This window comes from Buteo buteo, chromosome 6, assembly GCF_964188355.1.
Source record: "Buteo buteo chromosome 6, bButBut1.hap1.1, whole genome shotgun sequence".
Taxonomy (NCBI): domain Eukaryota; kingdom Metazoa; phylum Chordata; class Aves; order Accipitriformes; family Accipitridae; genus Buteo; species Buteo buteo.
Genome location: NC_134176.1, coordinates 50,487,777 through 50,503,604, shown reverse-complemented (window position 1 = coordinate 50,503,604; position 15,828 = coordinate 50,487,777). Strand labels below are relative to the sequence as shown.

Sequence of the window (15,828 nt, the reverse complement as noted above, 5' to 3'; positions counted from 1 at the left end):
AAAATCTGAGAAGAGATTTTGAAATGTACCTCTCATACCACGAAGAATCAACTGATATGGCAGTGAGCTCTGATGATTTTACTCAAGTCCAGCATACTTTAATGAGGGCTTATCTGGAAACTAAGCAATTTTCTTTTCTTTAGTCCCTCCCCCCCCACACGATAGAGTCACAGAAAGTGATTACCAAATCTGTGAACACTGCTGAGTTGTGGGGTTTTGCTCATTGTGCACCACTGACATTAATTATAAGTATAGAAAAAAAGAACCTATTGGCACAAACCTTATTTGAATTTTCAAGAGTGAAGAAGTTCAAAGTCTTGTCTATATCTTTAGTTTCACTGTAGCCAAATGATGCTCAGCTATAGATACGCTAACACAGGTTCTACCACTTTCAGACACTACATTTCACAAAAATGCTGTTGATGGGGAGCTGAGGAGGAAGGTAGTGATAGCGAAAAAAGCTTAAAAGCTAAATTTTGCTGTCTCCTCTGAGTCTCAGGCTTTAGGGTGTTAGCCCCAAAGAGCTGCCTAGTGTGAAATCATCTTGAGGCAGTGTTAAATGGATTACAGAGACCGGAGGAGAAAAAAAGAAAGAGATCCAACAGTTCGGGGGAGCCCCACACTGGAAAAAATCCACATAATTTAATTCCGAATCCTCCTCCTCAACCTGATTTTTCTGGACATAAATATAAGCTGAAAATATAAATGGAAAGGCAGAGATTATAGAAAGTAACAGATATTGATATAATTTGCCTAAAGAATGATTTAAATAACAGTGGTGCTTGGCCTCAGCTTCAAAGTAACTGAGTCACTTGGGTTAATCCTCAACCTCTGTGGGTTACAGAGAACTGGGAGCTTGAAAAGACAAGTTTACAGTACCTCAGGGCTCCAAGCTGTATTAGGATGGGACTCTGATATCCTTGCCTATGCAGCCTCATCCATACATTTAATTAGTCCTACTTTAATCTTCTCTTGTATTTAAAAAATTGCACACTCAAGGTCTCTAGACATGCTTTTTACATATTTTGTACTTCATGCAAATATTACCTATTATTACCTAACTATCCTTCAAGCCCTGCAGCAAGTGATTTGTCACCAGTCCTGGAAGGGAATTCTGTTGTCAAAACATAGGTACTAGGCATTCTCCATCCATCCTTGAAGAAAGCCTGATCATCTCTATTGTTGCCTTAAGCTACTTACAGTTACAGATTAAATTCAGTAAGAAAGAGTGATTAAACAGTCCACCATACACATACTGTCTCTACACGATGCACTAAATCTATGGTTTAGGGCAGCAATTTTACTTTGCCAATTATGGTTTATCGTGCCAAAGTCCTACAATGCAAAGCATTGCTCTGGTTTCAGGCTTTCAGCCCAGTGCTGTCTAATGAAAACAGCTACAATGAATTTGCATACTGGCCAAATCTATGGGCTGCTTTTTTTTTTGTAAGAAGCAGCTGTATTCATTCACACCTTAAAAGACATTGGACTTGGGAAAGTAAGTTGGGGAAAAAAAAAAAAAGAGAAAACAACCTACTAGAATGATTCTTCCAGGACATATCCCAAAAAGCAGTGGTTTAGATGGGATGTTTTAACACCTATTTTCTATCATGCTTTTCACACTGTCAACTTTGAGCCACTTTCCCCTTAAGTGTGAATATTTATTGTATCAATGTACAGTTGCTAAGTCAGCTAACTGATTTGCCCTTTAAAGCTAAATTACGTACTGAGATACCGAACTGTTGCCAATAATATGTAGAGACAAAAGCTTGCTGTAATCATACTAGCAGCATATGATATTTTTTACTAGGTGTCCTAGCTTGTTTCACCAATGAAGTATTTTGCCAATACAAAGTCTTAAATCTATCATTTGTTCTGACATACAGGTGGCAGCATTTAAAAAGGCCAGCAACAGAATGTCTTTCAAATTTGTGTCACACTTTGCCTCACTTATAAACTAACTAGAATTCTTCAGAATTAATCCTTTATTAAGGTGGATAATAGGGATATTATTTTATATTGCTTCATTATTACAAACAAGGGAAGCGACACCATTTTATATTTTAATTTGCATTTTGTTGCTATGGTTTCTACAGGAGTAAGATTTTACCTCTCTTATTATGGAACCTGTCAAGTGGATTTTGACAGGTAAGACAACTATCAAACTATAAGTCCTATTTTCTGCACTTAGGAGTCATGGGGAGATTTTTCATCTTGACTCAAGAACTGTCTCCACTGAAGAAGCCCTAGGCAAGACCCAGGCTGTGGGTTTCCCAGATAAAAATTTGGATGCTATTCACTCTCCTTACAGACTTTAGAAGGAATGATTAGCTTCTGGCTATGCAGTGTTTCAATGTTATAAAATACAATCTAAATGCTTAATGCTGTTAGTGAGCACCGTTGATTGCTTAGGAGTGGATACAGCTTCTTTCTGCACTGAGGCAGTCTGTGCAGGGAATTTGTGCAGAGTGCTGTCTCATGGGAAGAGCTGAGGAGAGCAGAGATTGAAAGCGAAATCTAATGTCACGTAAAAAGCAAGTAGTTAGCACACTGATAATCTACAGTAGTGGTGGTATAATGTTATGTTTATTATTTTTATAATCACCAATAAAAGCACTAACTGAAAGGTTTTCCCAATGTGGTTTGCATAAAGTGCTATACAGACAGTACAAGCAGATGATGATTTTTGTAATTCTCATCTTGTTCAAATGCAGTCTGTTTTACCAGGGGTTTCTAAACATATGTGATTAACGTTTACTCTTGCACACACACAAATACACAGAAATGACTGAAAAGCCTGGAGAGAGGCAAGGTCTGGCATTGTCCAGAAAGTGGCGAGCTATCCCCAAGCTCTAGCAGAGCTCTTCTTTCCTCACTGCCCTGCTTGGTATTTTAGTGTTGGGCTTATTTCTCATCATCCAATTTGTGGCCTGTTTTGAACTAGAGATATCTAACAATACTTCCATGAACTAGATATAGACAATTCTCATTTCATTATGATGCAAGTGAAATGTGGGTTTAGGCTTCCACCAGTAAGCCCCAGGTTTTTTTAATAGATATTACCAGAATTTAAGACATAAACACAGAACAATGTCCTACAAAGGGAAAAATAGGCACATACGAACACTGCACTCAAAAGAAATCTTTGATGTCTGTACCTGATACCGGACTGCTATCTTACTCCCTCCTTCCTGAAACGCCCAGGCTGGAGTAAGAATATTTGCTGTAAAACTGACTTACGTTGGTTTATTATTTTCTTGTGAGTTACAGCCAAGCTCCAAATATTAATCAACTGGAAGTCTCTAAGCCCTCTGACTTCACAGGAATTCTGAACATGCAGAAAGGAAAGCCTAATCAAATCTTTAACGGGTTAGACAGACTAATTAAATGGCAATAACCAAGGATCCAAGGGCCAAAGTCTTACTCTCCAACAGCTTCTTTCAGTGACCTTAGGCAAATCCTTTAATCTATGTGGCTTGGTTTCTTTGTGTAGTCACAGGTATAGATGAGGAAAATGAATTTAAAAGGTCATCAATTCTGGTGGTAATAAAGACCACACAAGCACCTATGATAGACAAATATCTATGGAAACTAGGTTTCTATTTACGTTTTAGAGGTGGGAGAGTTAGAATTATTATAGATGTATGGAACAGTTCAACACAAATCAAAATGCTCATAATTGGAATTCTTAAAGAAGTTCACTGTGAATTCAAAATTAGTCTCATCTATTTGAAGCCCAGGATGAAATCATTTTAATAGGTAGGGACAACATTTTCATTAAATATTTCCACTTTATAGTACTCTCTCTCAGCACCCACGTTACTTTGTGGAGAAACGTTGGTAATCAAAATAATTTCAATACAAAATAGAACTGCAGAAGAATGTAGAAATATTGCTAACAAGAAGTATTCTACAATTCTGAAAAATCTTGAAAAAAAAAAAACCTGCTCACCAGAACACAGTATAATAAATATTCCTTATAATTTATTACCTCCTTACCTCTTAGAGTAAGGAAATGAGTACTTGAATTTGGGGAATTTGGGGAATTTTCTAGCAATAGAAGAACTGAGGAAGAATGCCTTTTTTAGAGGAGAAACAGTTCTTTAAACAATGTCCATACACTTGTATCCAACGACACACAATGATAGTGAATATGAAGGGGGGGGAAACCTACCACTGCATGTCTCTTCATCTGTGTCTATGTCTTCCAAATCCAAGTACTTGTCCACCTGTCATAAAACACACAAATTGAAAAATAGCTTAAAATGTATTAATTCCATTCCTCATAAAACAATCTAAAACAAAGCAAAAAAGCATTAAACCGTCTGTTTCATCTTCTCCATTCTCCCCTGCATTTTTCCAAGAAAGCATATGAATTTGCTTTGAAATGTGTAACCCAAAGGAAGTACTTTTATATATAAGCAAAGAGTTGTTGCCAAAATTGCTGCATATCAACCACAGTGATGGAAAAGAAGCTCAAGCTGTACAGCAACTTTTTCAGTAACTTAGTGGGAAGATGGAGAAGTAAAATATTTTCATAGGAAAAAGATACATGATAAGTTTTGCAAGATCACTGCATATGGTAGAGAGACAATACATGCAAAGTAGAGCTTGATCCACTTTGATACTAATGGTGAACTGACTGGGAAATAAAAAAGGTAAAAATTATTAAAGTTTTAATATTTCATCTGGGACACTGCACTACTGTTTTTTCAGGCTGATGTCCCTTGAAAATGCTCTAAACTATCTAAAACATATCACAAGAAAAGACATTTCTTATTTCAGGTAGCACTCTGAATAGATGCATAGGGTGAGAGTGAAAGGCCTTTCCCAGCCTATGTGCAAATAGTGTTACCATTGAGGATTTACTGTATGCATTGGGTAATCTTGTGTGTTTTCATGAAGTAATTAGAGATGTTCTTAGATAATTTTTTCCAACCTGATTTGACACCATTCTCAACACTTATATAACCTTTACACTTTAAAAGTACATACTCATTAACCTTTGAAAAAAATTTTGGATGGTGATGCTCTCATCCTTCTTTCCCACAGATGGGAAAGAAATACATCAACAAATTGCAAGTACTTTGTAAATGAATAAAGCAAGAATCAGTCATGTTCTGCTCATAATCCCCGCTTTGAATAAAATCAAAGAAAAACTCACCTTCACTCTTTCAGAAAGACTGAGATCATTTCCATCAGAGCCACCAGTTTTCCAGCTCTCATTCATCACTGTCTGTAGATAAATAGGTGGAAATACTTATATGCATGAAACACAACCAAAATCACAGTCAGAGCTCCTACTGATTTACACATATAGATCCTTTAAGGTGCATTTAAAAATTTTTAAAAAGTGTATGCAATGCTCCTGAAAATAGAACGTATGCAGGTAATCCTTTGAAATCCTATGCAGGACCAGACTGAATCAATTTGAACAATAGTGCAAGTAATCATAACATGCCTAAAAAGCAGCATTTAGAACAGAAGCATTGTTTTCAATAGCAGTTTTTTCCTTCTTTCCTCAGGGCAGGCTTAAAGGTTACAGTGGCCAACTTACTGCATTACAGCCTCCTCCTGCTACTATGCTAGCAATTTTTCTGATGCATTCTGCTATTACTGTATTTGTTTCTTAAACTGCTAATGTGACAAAAATGTGCAGCCATGCCTGTAGGGTTCAGTTATAGGGAACTTAGTTATTGGGCCTAAAAGTAGCTCATGGTCACAAGAGCATTCCAGACACCTTTAGAAGGCCTTGAACAGAATAAACAAGAAGATAGAAAAAGAAAGATCCCAATTAGAAAAACACACGTGCACATTCCACGATAAAGGGAACTTGGCACAAACAACCTCAATTCAGGGGCTTATCTCGACCAATTGGACTAAGACAAGTCTTGCATGCTCTAATTAATACGGCCAATTATGTCCTGTGTTTATGCGCGTGTACAGAGCGGGTATAACTAACTTTATCTTACGTTTGTGCGCGTGGACAGTACCAATGTAACCAATCACTGTTTATGTTTGTGCGCATGGACACCAAATGCTTGCATGCAGCAACCAATCAGAGTTTCTAAACAACTTAGAGAATTGTATAAAAATGATCAGCTAAGCTCAATAAATTGGCGACTTTAATCATCATATTGGTGGTCTATCGTCCGGGCCCCGCGGAAATAAACCCTAAACCCTACATTTGGTGACCCCGACGTGATCCGAAGAGGAACAAGAGGCAACACTACTGAAAAGGCGGGGAATTGCCGCGGACGACAGTGGCTTGAAAGACAGCGCCGGACATCACTGCTCAAGAGAGGCAGGACATCACTGCTCGAGAGAAGCAGGACATCACTGCTCGAGAGAAGCAGGACATCACTGCTCGAGAGAAGCAGGTAAATCGTAAGCTTACGTTGATAAAAAGGGCAGCAAGGGTTTCGCAGCATCTGCGAGGGAAAAGACAGCCATAAAGACATTTATGAGGCTGGTTGAATAAACAGAGACAGATATTAAAAAGGACTCGCTCGTAAAGGAGGTGAGCGGTCGGGGGAGGAGATGAGGTCTACGCTTTCCAAAGAAGAAGCGGTAGTTAAGCTCCCCCAACATATACTGAGAGAGAGGCAAAAAATATGATAAAGCTTGTTTAAAGCAGCTTCTACAATGGAGCAAGGACAGAAACCTTTTAATTAGTGTGGGTACAGCTTTTGAGCTTAGTACCTGGAAAACTATCGGAACCTCCCTATGGGATGAAATTAGTGACGGGTCTAAAGAAGTTAAAAGTCTTGCAACTTTATGGAAATTGATTAAGACAACTCCGCAAGAAATGAAAGCAGATCGTAAAGCATCTGCGTCTGCTTTTGCTGCTCTCTCTCTCCAACCGCAAGTGAAAGGGAAAAGCGGGGAGAAAAACATAATGCAGCGAGAGAGACTTTTTGGAGCTTGTCCGCCTGCTCCTGTGCCCTTGACTTCTGCTCCACTCCCTGGGACTGCCGATATTAATCAGCCATCTGACAGTTCCCAAGCCTCCCTAACCGTACGATTAAAGGAAACCCTACAAAATCAGGGAGTGAGTAAAAATCCACCTACGAGAAAACAGCTCCCAGATACCACCGTTGAACATGAACAAATTATACCTAGCATATACCCTGATTCAAATAATGCAAACGAGGATTTGGCTACTATAATACAAGAACAAGAGAAAGCTAAAATACATGCTGACGCTCACGCTGCAGCACTCGCGGTAATGCTACGACTGATAGCGCAGCAGGGAAAAGGAGACTACGGCCCATACAAAGACCCCTTAGCGTGTTATCGGTGTGGTCAACCGGGGCATTTGAGACGTGTGTGCCCTCAACGCATAGCAACGCAGCCTCGATCTACGCCAGAACTAACTAACAGCAGTCAGTCAAACTTTCCTGGGGTCTGTAACAAGTGCGACAAGTTCGGACACAAAGCCAGCGACTGTCAATCAAGGTTTAAAAAAGACAGAATGCCGTTAACACTATATCCAGGTTTGCAAGTTGCGGAAGCCTCTGTTTGTCCACAAAAGCTGTCGCTACACAAAGACATACGAAATATACGTGATGTGCAAAAACTTGTCGGAGACCTACAGTGGATTCGGCCTTATTGTGGTATTACAAATACAGACTTACAGCCGCTGCTGGACTTATTGCGGGGCAGCAATAGCTTAACTTCTGTACTACAACTAAATGCACCAGGGCAGCAAGCCTTGATGGCGATTGAGCAGAAAATCACATCATCTATGTCTGGCAGATATATCCCTGATTTACCTATAAATTTATATGTATATAACTCAGATAAGGAAGTTGTGGGAATTTTGGGTCAGTGGGATGAGCGACAGAAACAAAACCCATTGGTAATACTAGAATGGATATTCTTGCCTGCTAGCATGTCAAAAACAGTAGTTACCAGAATTGAAGCTCTGGGAATGTGCATTCAAAAAGCAGGGGTAAGGGCGATACAAATTTCAGGGAGGCAAATGGACAAAATTATTTTACCTATGTCACTTGATATTGTGAATAATGCCATGATGAAAAATGACTGTCTTGCAGTAGCTCTGCTGGACTTCAAGGGGGAAATGGATAATCACTACCCCCCTTACCCATTATTTAAAACAATGTTAACAATGGAACCACGCTCTATTTGCGGCAAAAAGCCACTGGAGGCCATTACCGTTTTTACTGATGCTAGCAGCAGAACGGGTAAAGCGGGATTTGTGTATCTTCAGGATGGATCCTGGAAATCTGAAGTCATTCCAGTTTTACAGCAATGGCAGGGACCTTGCAAATTATTTACTTGGGGAAGAGGGTATGCTTGTGTTTCCACAGATAACGAACAGCCCCATTGGATACCGGCGAAATGGGTCAAGCCGTGGATTGAGTGACCAGATGACACAAACAACTCAGAAGATCAAGAGCAAGAGGCAGCGGAGACATCAGCAGGTCCCGAAGCCCTAGCCAGACCGACTAGACAAATCACGACAGAGACCGGCAGTCAATGAGGAAATTAAGAATGCGTGTGAAAAACATGGAGTATGATACCGGCTTTAGATATGTATCATAGTGCGAGTGGGTAGAAAGGATAGGAAAAAAAAAAAAATAATTTTTGTGTGTAACCATTATAATAGAAATTTAACTAACCAACTAACCTACTAACCTATAACTAATCATATAGAGAATAAGCAGTTTAGAGTTCTTATAGCAGATATATATATATATGATTTAATATTGACCAGCACTCAGTGCAACATTACTCTTAAGAGCCGAGTGTGGAACTAGTTTTAGGATACCCTGATATGTAGTCATTTAATCATCCAAAAAAAAAAAAAAAAAAAAAAAAAGGGAGAGAGTTAGTTAAAACTAAAATTAGAGGTAAGGTCATTGCCTTAGTTAAGAATCTAGAAACAGAGCAATGGGAAAGTCCACTTTTTCATTAATAACCTGGGGCGAGATTATGCTTGTGCTTTCACAGGTGCAAGCCCACAATGGACTTCTGTTCAATTTACACGATCATCATCATCATCCAGAGCATCATAGATGGTGCGGCAATAGGAATACCACCTCAGCCAAAAACTAATGTGTAGGTCACCTTGGCTAACATAACAGATCAAAATTCTCTGTGCATTGCAACCACATCACAAAGCCCATGAACCAATAGACAAGATGGCTATGACTCGTGCAGCGTGCCTGGCCAGCGAGCGCATGCGTCATAGGTTTCCAAATGAGGCGGATTTTGGCACCCGCTGGCCACGTGTGCTAAAATCCATTCCTCTGCAAATGTATGAATTCCGGGATTTTCCGAAGACCATCAGGCTGGTGTACAGCAAGACCATAGTTGCCTCCGTGGGGACACCCACATAAAGCTGACACCCACTGATTGCTGGGCTGAGTTTGCGGAGCAAGACCGCGCAAGAATGTACAAGATGGTCCATCCTTGTATGTTGCAATGTGTTTAAAAATTAATTGATAGATCAAGTAAGGCTGTGTTAATTGAAACAAAAAAAAAAAAAAAAATAAAAGAGGGGGAGATGTAGGCTTCAGTTATAGGGAACTTAGTTATTGGGCCTAAAAGTAGCTCATGGTCACAAGAGCATTCCAGACACCTTTAGAAGGCCTTGAACAGAATAAACAAGAAGATAGAAAAAGAAAGATCCCAATTAGAAAAACACAGGTGCACATTCCACGATAAAGGGAACTTGGCACAAACAACCTCAATTCAGGGGCTTATCTTGACCAATTGGACTAAGACAAGTCTTGCATGCTCTAATTAATACGGCCAATTATGTCCTGTGTTTATGCGCGTGTACAGAGCGGGTATAACTAACTTTATCTTACGTTTGTGCGTGTGGACAGTACCGATGTAACCAATCACTGTTTATGTTTGTGCGCGTGGACACCAAATGCTTGCATGCAGCAACCAATCAGAGTTTCTAAAAAACTTAGAGAATTGTATAAAAATGATCAGCTAAGCTCAATAAATTGGCGACTTTAATCATCATATTGGTGGTCTATCGTCCGGGCCCCGCGGAAATAAACCCTAAACCCTACACATGCCTGAAACTTTTTTTCTGTAGCAACAAAGACAAGTATTAAGATGTTCCATTAAATAAAGGATAATGGAAGTTGCACATTGCTTTATGGGGCAGAAAGCCAATTTAAAGTGGCTAAAGAAAGAGACCCAAAGGCAGTCCATCCCAATGAGGCAACCATATTCTTTATGAGAAAAATGGCAGAAAGGGTCTTGTCATTATTATTATTACACAATCAACTGACAGAATGTGATTGTTTTAAAAGCCTTGCTCAATTCCACCTCAAAGGCATGTGCTAGTAGGGAGGAAAATGACAGCTTGTGCTCTTTGACTGAGGCCTGGCAGGCCCATCATTTGAAGGCACCTAAGTGTGTTGCTCTGTGTATTGCACAAAATGACCTGCTACTTCTTTTTTAATAAAAAGTTTCATGAAGGGAATTTTTGAGTACAGGCTAGATCACAGCTTAGTTATTTGTTATTCAGGCAGGAGGGCAGAAGTTCTTAACAAGTGGACTCAGATGTCCATCTTGCTCTCTCCAGATGATGTCTATTGTTTTCCTGTCCCTACACATTAAATCCCTAATCTCATATGTTTCAGAAAATTGAAAATGCCTCTGGCCTGCCTACTGTTTACTTTAGGTAGCTGAAGCAATCTACTTCAGTAACACAGAACTCAGGACTTGCTAAAATCCTCAAGAAACAAAATAAATCTGTGCATGTTGGCATCCATGCTCTCAAGATTTTTTCCTTTTTGCCAACCTCTACCAATAACTGCAGTGTTCAGTGAAAGCACTAAAAAGGGCCTTGCAGGGCGCCTTATTTATTAGTCAGATTCAGTAGAGCAAATGCCACTGCCAAACATGACCCATGCAGGTGCCTCTGTAAGCATTACACACTTAGGTAGTATTTTAAATATTTGCCTTGGATGGGATAAATACCACTAGCCTCTAACATTTGGACAGTGTATCTCCCCATATTTTCATCTGTTTGAATATGGTGCTTATCCACATGGACAAATGTTAACTCATTACCTCATTCTCATTTGGCATCTGTGGTGGAAGAGACACCCACATTTCTTTGCTTCTTCCAGGTGAGCCATCCTGTTTATTTCTGTTTGACAATTCAGAAGTAGAATTTTTTTTTCTTAAGGAGTCCACTTCTCTTCCTTGAATTGTCTTCCCCTCTTCCTCTGCAAGGAGAATCACATCAGATCAGATAACATAATGCACCATCCAAGAAAAGAAAAACACAAATTTCATTAGATCTAATATTGACTTATTTTAGACATTCACTTTTCCCCTCATGCTTAGAGCTTCCATGTGCATCATATACATGTATTTCACAATCTTTATCATAAAATCGAACATGCAGTTTGAACTTCAAGTGCACCACCTATTCCTCAATACTGAAGAATTCATTGTCTCAAAAGCATATGCAATATACAGAAAACTTCATAAAATAACTCAAGAGCTGAAAATACCCCAAAAAAGCAAGACAATAAGGTTACACCTTAGTTTTTATTTAAAAACTCTATTTAAATGCTCTCTGAATTTGGTACAAAATGGCACGTAACATTTGTGCCCATGCCTTCATCCGGCACTGCAAACATCAGCACATATGAAGAGAGTCTCTTCTTTGTGACACTATAAACCCCATAGCAACTGCATGCACTCAGTAGAGCTATTTTAGGTGTACATTTTTAGAAATAAAATCAGAAAAAAAACCTCATTCCCCAACACCAACACACACTCTCAACACTCACATGTCTAGTTTTAAAAGTCCAGCAGCTGTGCTCATGTGGGATCTGTGCTCACAAAATCACTTGAGATCTTAAGCACTTCACGTGCACAAATTCCTTAACATACCTAACTGATGGTGTACCTGCTCATCAAGCACAAGAAAGGACTCTGATTTTGATCATAGTACAGCAATGATCTGGTCCAAAAATGGAGTAGTTCTTGTATTTTCTACCTCACTATCTTGGTATCACCCTGTTTATACTATCAGCCCAAACGTGTGCCCCGTGTGTGAACCTTGCAACCATCAGAGAAAATGCTCACGTTGTCCAGTATAGAAGTGAGCCGTGGCAGTTCTTGTCAGAGCTGATACCGATACTGGCTGTGAGTCCACCCAGAGCCAGCACCCACAGAGCTCTCAGGTGTCCACGGGCACCACTGCCAGAATCTCCACCAGTCCAGGACCATGTGATGAGATGCACTGACAGGTCCTATAACCTAGACCCTGTATCTTTAGTTAGTAAAACTCCTCATCTGAGCTGATTTCTTTAGGCACTGCTGCTTTCAGTGTTTAACAACTATAGTATGCTCTTGACCTAGCTTATTACCGATTTGATTTCCTCCCTATATCAGCAATCTGACTGGGTGGGAAAATTTTGCAAGTAAATATTTTTTTATTGGGATCAGACTAACAGCAGTATGCCAGTGATATTTAATTGCCAGAAGTCTAGGTCCTGAGATTAAAGATTAAATACAGGTGTTCAAGCAGAGTTTGTTCCCTTAGGAGATTCCTTTGGACTTGAAAGACAGACTGGAAAAATGTTTTGCTAGTGCATTGACGGAAGATTGGAATAGCTTCTCTCATGTTTATTTTACACATCAATAATGGCTAACTGGGCCCTCACTCGAAAATAGGGAAGTATTCAGGAACAGAACTGAGTCTTTCAATGATAGCTTATGACATCTTTCAGACTTTTAACAACTCCTTGGACAACAAGAGCAAAGTTAAAGACAACTGTTAGTGCTTCTGACTGTCCTACCAGCCAGGTCCATGGGGCACAGAGCAGCCAGCAGAATTAGGATACAGCTAGGTGATCATCAGATGAAATCTCAACAGTACAGACTGGATCTAGGAGCTGATTACAGATCAGGACAAGTATGTGCATGGAAGTATGGACTTCCAAACCCATGCTGAATAGGTTTTTTTCCTACAACACGGCAAAAAAATATACTAATCACAACCAAAATAAAAATACACAACTTTATATTTTAAAAGTCCCATTATCGAATATGGAGCAGCCATGGGGCAATCAATTCAAATGAACCTCACACCACATGTTAATGAAAAATAAATGCTCATTTAACAGAGTTTCTTGGGTTTAGTTTGAAAAATCTACTTTGTAACAATAAGAAACACTGCAGTGCATTTCTAAAGCATAATTAAATGTTACAGGCATTGAAGTAATTCTTGTGGAGAGTTTTAATGATGCCCTTGGGGGTACTACATTGAGCCATCCACCAAAGAGTTATTAATCCCCAGGGACAGCTCTGTGCTGCAGTTACTATGACACATAGAAAGGGCTGGCAGTCTGGGCATAACCTGAAGTCCACACTCATAGGAGTCAAGGTTCATAGAAGGTAAATTCATAGAATCATAGAATGGTTTGGGTCAGAAGGGACCTTAAAGACCATCTAGTTCCAACCCCCCTGCCATGGGCAGGGACACCTTCCACTAGACCAGGTTGCTCCAAGCCCCATCCAGCCTGGCCTTGAACACTGCCAGGGATGGGGCAGCCACAGCCTCTCTGGGCAACCTCTTCCAGTGCCTCACCACCCTCACAGTGAAGAACTTCTTCCTTACATCTAACCTAAATGTACCCTCTTTCAGTTTAAAGCCATTACCCCTTGTCCTCTCACTACATGCCCTTGCAAAAAGTCCCTCTCTGGCTTTCTTCTAGGTCCCCTTTAGGGACTGGAAGGCTGCTATAAGGTCTCCACGGAGCCTTCTCTTCTCCAGGCTGAACAACCCCAACTCTCTCAGCCTGTCTTCATAGGAGAGGTGCTCCAGCCCTCTGATCACTTTTGTGGCCCTCCTCTGGACTCAACCAACAGGTCATTGTCTTTCCTGTGCTGAGGGCTCCAGAGTTGGATGCAGTACTCCAGATTGAGTCTCATGACAGCGGTGTAGAGGGGGAGAATCACCTCCCTTGACCTGCTGGCCACACTTCTTTTGATGCAGCCCAGGATACAGTTGGCTTTCTGGGCTCCAAATGCACACTGCTAGGTCATGTTGAGCTTCTCGTACAACCAACACCCCCAAGTCCTTCTCTGCAGAACTGCTCTCAATCCACTCATAGCCCAGCCTGTACTTGCACTTGGGATTGCCCAACCCATGTGCAGAACCTTGCACTTGGCCTTGTTGAACTTCATGAGGTTCACACAGGCCCACCTCTCAAGCCTGTCAAGGCCCCTCTGGATGGCATCCCTTCCCTCCAGCATGTTAACCACACCACACAACTTGGTGTCATCAGCAAACCTGCTGACAGTGCATTCAATCCCACTGTCCATGTCGCCAACAGAGATGTTAAACAGCACCAGTCCCAGTACTGACTGACCCCTGAGGAACGCCACTCATCACTGGCCTCTCAGACATCCAGCTGTTGACCACAACTCTTTGAGTGCAACCATCCAGCCAATTCCTTACCCACCAAGTGGTCCATCCATCAAATCCACATCTCTCCAATTTAGAGACAAGGATGTCATGCAGGACAGTGTCAAATGCTTTGCACAAGTCCAGGCAGATGACATCAGTTGCTCCTCCCTTGTCCACACTGTAACCCCATCATAAAAGGCCACCAAATTTATCAGGCACAATTCACCCTTAGTGAAGCCATGTTGGCTGTCACCAATCAGCTCCTTATCTTCCGTGTGACCTAGCACAATTTCCAGAAGGATCCGCTCCATGATCTTGCCAGGTACAGAGGCGAGACTGACTGGCCTGTGGTTCCCCGGGTCTTCACTTTTTCCCTTTTTAAAAATGGGGGTTATGTTTCCCCTTTTCTGGTCAGTAGGAACTCCCCTGGACTGCCACAACTACGCAAATATGATGGATAGTGGCTTAGCCACTTCATCCACCAGTTCCCTCAGGACTTGTGGACACATCTCATCAGGTCCCATGGACTTGTGCATCTTCAGGTTCCTTAGATGGTCTCGAACCTGATCTTCTCCTATGGTGGCTGGTTCTTCACTCTCCTAGTCCCTGCCTTTGCCTTCTGCATCTCAGGCGGTGTGGCTGGAGCACTTGCCAGTGAAGACTGAGGCAAAAAAGCCAACGAGTACCTCATCCTTCTCCATGTCCCAGATAACCAGGTCTCCCGTTTCCTTCCAGAGAGGGCCCACATTTTCCCTAGTCTTCCTTTTATCACTGACATACCTACAGAAGCTTTTCTTGTTGCCCTTGATGTCCCTGGCCAGATTTAATTCTATCAGGGCTTTAGCTTTCCCAACATCATTCCTGGCTGCTCAGACAATTTCTCTGTATTCCTCCCAGGCTACCTGTCCCTGCTTCTACCCTCTGTAGGCTTCCTTTTTGCATTTGAGTTTGTCCAGGAGCTCCTTGTTCATCCATGCAGGCCTCCTGGCGTTTTTGCCTCACTTCCTCTTTGCTGGGATTCATTGCTCCTGAGCTTGGAGGAGGTGATCCTTCAATATTAACCAGCTTTCTTGGGCCTCCTCTTCCCTCCAGGGATTTATCCCATGGTTCTCTACCAAGCAGATCCCTGAAGAGGCCAAAGTCTGCTATCCTGAAGTCCAGTGTAGCGAGCTTGCTGTGTGCCCTCCTTGCTGCCCTGAGGATCTAGAACTCTACCATTTCATGGTCACTGCAGCCAAGGCTGCCCTTAAGCTCCACATTCCCCATCAGCCCCTCCTTGCTGGTGAGAACAAGATCCAGCATAGCCCCTCTCCTCTTTGGCTCCTCCATCACTTGGAGAAGGAAGCTGGCATCAACGCATTCCAGGAAACTCTTGGATTGCCTGTGCCCTGCTGTGTCGTCCTTCC

The 15,828-nt window shown here is 41.3% G+C and overlaps 1 protein-coding gene across 5 annotated transcripts in view; it reads right to left on the bottom strand.

The window, feature by feature from the left end:
* Positions 1 to 15,828, bottom strand: part of IFTAP (intraflagellar transport associated protein) — a 55,588-nt gene that overhangs the window by 15,072 nt on the left and 24,688 nt on the right. For all 5 annotated transcript variants that reach the window (XR_012650811.1, XM_075030940.1, XM_075030943.1 and 2 more), the window contains 3 exons: positions 11,065 to 11,222; positions 5,165 to 5,236; positions 4,175 to 4,229 (listed from right to left, as the gene is read on the bottom strand). Coding sequence is in view for 4 of the 5 variants with exons in the window: in XM_075030940.1 (XP_074887041.1) it covers positions 4,175 to 4,229; positions 5,165 to 5,236; positions 11,065 to 11,222 (285 nt within the window). In the remaining variant the exon portion in view is untranslated. The remainder of the gene's footprint in view (positions 1 to 4,174; positions 4,230 to 5,164; positions 5,237 to 11,064; positions 11,223 to 15,828) is intronic.